General features: G+C 40.6%; 1 protein-coding gene across 1 annotated transcript in view; it reads right to left on the bottom strand.

Moving 5' to 3' along the window:
- Window positions 1-4,333, bottom strand: part of tgm5l (transglutaminase 5, like) — a 13,116-nt gene extending 8,783 nt beyond the window's left edge. Inside the window, exons 1-5 of the mRNA XM_019879733.1 lie at window positions 4,227-4,333; window positions 3,884-4,066; window positions 3,356-3,589; window positions 1,356-1,474; window positions 1,134-1,262 (exon numbers count right to left, since the gene is read on the bottom strand). Of these exons, the coding sequence (XP_019735292.1) occupies window positions 1,134-1,262; window positions 1,356-1,474; window positions 3,356-3,589; window positions 3,884-4,058 (657 nt within the window). The 5' untranslated portion in view covers window positions 4,059-4,066; window positions 4,227-4,333. The remainder of the gene's footprint in view (window positions 1-1,133; window positions 1,263-1,355; window positions 1,475-3,355; window positions 3,590-3,883; window positions 4,067-4,226) is intronic.
- Window positions 4,334-5,857: the final 1,524 nt, after the last annotated feature.

Consider the following 5,857-nt stretch of genomic DNA (forward strand, 5'->3'; position numbering starts at 1 on the left):
GCTCACACGTACCGTTTTAAAGTGCTTCCCTTAGCTCTCTAGATTCCTATTCTTTGCCCGTGCCCTCGGTGAATTGTACACGAAGCAAACTGAATGAGAATAATGACGATCAAAGATAGAGCGCAACAGCTCTAATCACAAGCTGCAATTGCAGACTGCTGAGCGTAAACAACTTCCGCTGACGTAGTCACGCGCCACCGTAGGTTAAAGATTTATATGCTTTATTTTATTATTATAATCTTTCTTTGGGAAAATGAGACTGATAGGATGATTAGGGTGCAGTGTGCATTAACACAAAAAATATATTACTAACGTACAAAGACACAAAAATGTTTATTTTTTTTTCTCCTCTACACCTTTCGGATCTAATTGGGACGAGTCCTAGATCTACCGGTAGATCAGGATCGACGTAATGGGCACCCCTGTTCTAGCTGCTGGGTCTACCCTCATGATTCTTTTTAATTCCTTATCCTTTATTTAGTGCATTGTTTTTTCAAACGTTTTCCAACGTCAATATATTTCTTTTTTAAATTCATGGAAGTTAGCTGACCTGATTAGAAAGGTATTGTTCAGATTTTTTGCTCTAGCTGCTGAACCTCCCTTCACATCACATGTTCAGTAATTCCTTATCCTTTAATGAGTTTATCTCTTTTTTCTAGATTTTTGTACCGTCAATACAATGGATACTTTTTTTTAATTTCAACATTGCTGACGTAAGCAGCTTTCAAGATGTTTGCATTATTTTTCTCACGCAACTGCATACGTAACGTATATTATTTATTAACCCTTAATCTTCTTTCAGGAGTTACCCTGTCTACTCTCAAAAGTTGATCTCAAGTTAGTAGGTTTAAAATTATGTTTCTTTATTTTTCTCATGCCTGGCATACACACTGCTAGGAAGGAAAACCCCATTATTATTATTGTTATTATTTTGCTTATTGTGGCATTTCTCTCTCTTGTTTGCATTTAAACTCGTCCTAAACGTTTTCGCCCGGCAGGTTTCTCCAGCATACATTGTTCATCCCAAGCAGACAGCGTTCCTGCTTTATGGGCTTGCGGTGACGCCAATGTCGTCACCGGCGGTGAGTCAAAGGGCATACCCAGCTATGCTGGGTGATTAATTGTGTTCTCACCATGGCTGAAACTACACGGCTGATGTAGACTGGGTTGTTACGGTACAGGTAGTCCATCCTCTTATTGCGTTGGTGTTGAGGGCTGACATTGAGCAAGTTGAGACACGCCTCCAGGATGCCTGGCTCAAACTTTGCATGCATAAAGACAAAGAGTGACAAAATATTCATTTGGCTTATACACGCACTGTATGATGTAGAAAATGCACTTTTTGTGTGTCATACCTGGTCCATGGACCATGGTCTGGACACAACGTTGGTAGCCGTCCCCATGAAGAGCAAACTTGAGTCATTCTGGATGTATTCCTCCCTTTGGTCCTCGAAGGGAATGTAGACACTGTCAGCTGTGAATACGTAAACAGTTGCCTTGACAATTCATTTACATTTGTTGTGTTGATATTTTATTAATAGTCGACTGTAATGTATGTAGGCAGCCTGGTGATCCAGTGGTTAGCACGTCGACCCCACAGTGCAGAGGTACCGGGTTCAATTCTAGCTCCGGCCTGCCTCTGTGGAGTTTGTATGGGTTTTCTCGGGCCTGCGTGGGTTTTCTCTGAGTACTCCGGTTTCCTCTCACATCCCAAAAACATGCATGACAGGCTGACTGAACACTCAAAATTGTCCCGAAGTGTGAGTGTGAGCGCGAATGGTTGTTCGTCTATGTGTGCCCTGCGATTGGCTGGCAACCGGTTCAGGGTCCCCGCCTACTGCCCGAAGACAGCTGGGATAGGCTCCAGCACCCTCCGCGACCCTTGTGAGGATAAAGCGGATCGGAAAATGGATGGATGTAATGTATGTATACTTCAAGTGCTTTGCACTTTCATGTAGCTGAAACTGTAACAAGACTTTGAATTGTCTAGTGTACAAATCATGTTCGACAAATGAATTTGCTGCCTTGCCACGCCAAAATAAGACACTTATAAAATGGCAGAAAGTCGCTGTAACAAAGGGGTTTGGGCGTGGCGGTCTTCAAGTGTCTTCTTCATGCCACAGGTGTACTTCTGCGATGTCGAGACACTATTGCACGACTAGCACAAAGCATTTAAAGGGTTGATTGGACATGAATGAAGTCAGCTATGACCACTCCCACGGCGGTGTCGCCTTCCCCCCTGAAGAACCTCCGACCCGCACTAGTGATTAAAATGACCAACATCGGGTTTAACAGACCATCAAATATGGATATTTTGATTTTGGTATTTTTAATACTATTGTATGGTATATTTAGGATAGGATAGGATACAACTTTATTGTCAAATGTGCTGTATGTGTACATACAGCACAGATGAAATTACTTCCCTCTCAACATAAAACAAGAGGAGCCGCTGCAGGTGTCTGCGCCACCATCAAAAGAAATGTATACAGTACTACAATTAAAAAAAAAAAAGAATAATAAAGCATTTTATTAATTAAATTTTTTTGATGAAACGTTTTTAAACAAAATTAAATAAGACTAAATTACACTGACACTGTCAGAAAGATATACAAAATAAATACAATGATGATAAACGGTTACACTGTTTAATATAAAAATAAATAAAATAATACAACATTTCTCATGGTTTTAGCATGATGAAAAAGGAGTAGCTCAGATTTGACCTTGTCATTAAAAGTCGAGGTTTTCCAATCAGGGTTCTTTGCTGCCGATTGCACTCCCGATCACACATGAGTGAGATTGGCCGATAGAGATTAGCTGCACATTTTCAATTTCACACCTACTCACTGATGATTATTTTGATAATTGACTAATTCATGAATTTCATCTTAAAAAAATGTACTCTATCCAAATTTAATCCCTTGATTATGCAAAAACAAATACAAGACATTATTTCCGATTGACAGTGCACAAAATGCACAAACAATGATTGATTATTGTTGAGTGACTGGCTTGGTCTGTAACGTACACTAAAAAGGAAAGGAAGAGTAAATGCAATACTGTACACATGCTGGTCTCGAGTTGGCTGCAGGATGCAAAAGTACAAGCTGCGAGTGAGGCAATGACCGACATGTCGAACAGTTGCATACTTTACTATGCAAATCCCTTAATCACGATCAGTGGCTAATCGATCAGAGCACCAATTAATAGGTAATCAAAACGTTGTAAATGGGTCTCAATCTATTTTTGGAGGTCCAATGATGACACTGTTTGCAGATATCTGCATACGTTTGTTTTTTTCAGAATCGTACAGTATTACGAGAGAACTTAAATAAAACGAAGTGTGACCCACCATGACACCAGGGGTTGCAGAGTAGGATGAATTTGCCCGAAGCACGAAACTGCAGCTTGTCTTGAGCGAATGCCAACACCTTAAAACTGTAGCAGCCCACCGAGGCTGAAGACGGGGCACATATGTACATTGATGGGTTGGTCACATCAAGGCCTTTAGGGTCCATAAAGGCCGCCCAACGGGATGAAGGAGAGTTTTCAGGCAAAGTGACGGGCATGGTCACGTACAGGCGGCCTGAGGAGAGAGATAGAGGGAGCCACATTTTGAGACATTTTCAATATAACAAAAACACATTCAATATTATTGATTTTAAGAATCAATATTCATATATTCATTTATTTTTGTTTTTCGTGACCTAAATACATGAATGTAAATATCTAAATACATATATATTCAACTCCCTTTCATGTCAATGAACCATAATTTATAACTTAAGTTGGAAAATGCGTCGCTGTCAGTTTTTTTTTTTTTTTTGGTCTTAACTTCCTAATTTAAATAAATAAAACAATAACTAACAAAAAGTCCTACCGAGCATAACTTTCACCCTCAGCGTGTCAGCGCTGGGGTCAAAAGGGCTGTCCTTCATCGGCAGGCTGACTCTGAACGGCGCCCCTCTTCGCACCACTAGAGCTTTGGAGTGGCTGAAGCCGGCCGTCCGGTGGCGCTGCAGGTTCTCCTCAATTTCCAACTCAACTTGTTGCATGCTGAAATCTACCGCGAGACAATGAAAATGGAAAGCAACGTTTCTGCTTTTATAAAGGGGAGACTGACAGCTATAGTTTACCGTTAAGTTATTCTCGAGTAGGCAATGTACACACGCTTGCGTGACATGACAGTGATTCCAGCTTTTAAATGCCTTTGCTACACCCACCTCCAGAATTCCATTCGGTGAAATTGCAACACGTTGACGTCTCCAACGAAAACACACGCAGGCGTTAAGCACACACCTCTAAATTGCTGGAGGGCAACACCGACACTCACTGGCTTGTGTTACGAATCTTACTCACCCAACCGTTGTCATATAGTGAATCAATGTGGCGACACCAAACAAGACTTTCCAGCTGCTTTTGGATCACAAACTGCTTCTAATTATCGAAACTAATCTGATCTAGTCATACCCATACGCTATTATATTGACAGAAAGAAGCCATTTGATGACAATCAGATGAAACATAACACAATCGGTTATTTTTTAAAATGTTTTTTGTGTTCAACTTGTATTTGAATTGTATTTTGCACCATCGAATGTAATGGCAATTCAGTGTGACTTACTTTTTTTCGCTTTCAAATAATGCTTGACTTCAAAGAATAAAAGTATTTTTGTTCGGAAATACCATTTTCCTTGGATTATTTTTGAGTGCATATTGTAGTTCTTTTGAGCCCATTTGGTATTCATTTGCATGTGGTGTCACATTTTTTAAAGACAATCCTTGACAGGGAATCAGTTAGATCATAGCAAATTATGACTCAATTGACATTCCCGTTTTTAACATGGGCTTATTTTGACATAATATAATTTTATTTTATCTACAGATATTTACGTAATTTTGACTTCTTAATTTATACGTTATTTTGCACTGACATGTATTCGTCGAGCACTGTCACTTTTTTTATATGTGGAATGCGGAAAACATGATAGTAGGTGTAAATTACATTGCTGCATCTCGTCCATTATCCAAGATGCTTATCATCATGAGGGTCGCTCGAGGTGACCCCCAACTGCTCGCAGAACACACATTTGACAAAGAACCATTTACACTCACTGTGAGGCAGACGTGGTAAACACCGTGACGCCTGGTACATCTCAATGAATTAGAATATGGTAGAAAAGTAGGTTTATTTCAATAGTTTAATTCAAAATGGTGAAATGATGGATTAATTAAACTATTTTTTAGGCCACTTCAGACCTTCTTTATTAAAATCCATTTTAAAAACTTCTATCGAATGGTGACATTTCTTGAGAAGGTGAATTGTAGTTTTCATTAAAGCTCAAATTATAAAAACAAAGAACATAATTCACTCTGTGTGAAGTACTGGAGAACAGGGTCCCCAACCGCCGGTCCGCGGACCGGTACCGGTCCGCCGGGCATTTGGTACCGGGCCGCACAGAAAGAACTTGCCTTAATTCCGTTTTATTTAATTGGGAATACGAAATATATTTTATTTTGAAAAACTACCGGATTCTCCGTTACATCCGTCTGTGTTACGCTTGACACACGTCAAGCCGCGCTTCTCCTTCACATGACCGATTACTTCAAAACAAAACGCGGGAGCTCGCAAAATGAGTAAAAAAAAACTGCTGGAGATCGCAACCCAGTCAGCAAAGGCATCTGGCCCGGCTTCGGCATGAAGCCGGCACAGCTGGCCTGGTGTCGGCAATGGCATAACGCATGTGGGCCGAACACGGCCCAGGCGTGGCAAAGGAGGCACTGGCTTGACTCTGGCAAACCAGATGAGGGCCGGTTGTGGCGTGAAGTATTTGGGCCAGAAATGTATTTCCAA

This window comes from Hippocampus comes, unplaced genomic scaffold (genome assembly GCF_001891065.2).
Source record: "Hippocampus comes isolate QL1 unplaced genomic scaffold, H_comes_QL1_v1.1 scaffold205, whole genome shotgun sequence".
NCBI classification, from domain to species: domain Eukaryota; kingdom Metazoa; phylum Chordata; class Actinopteri; order Syngnathiformes; family Syngnathidae; genus Hippocampus; species Hippocampus comes.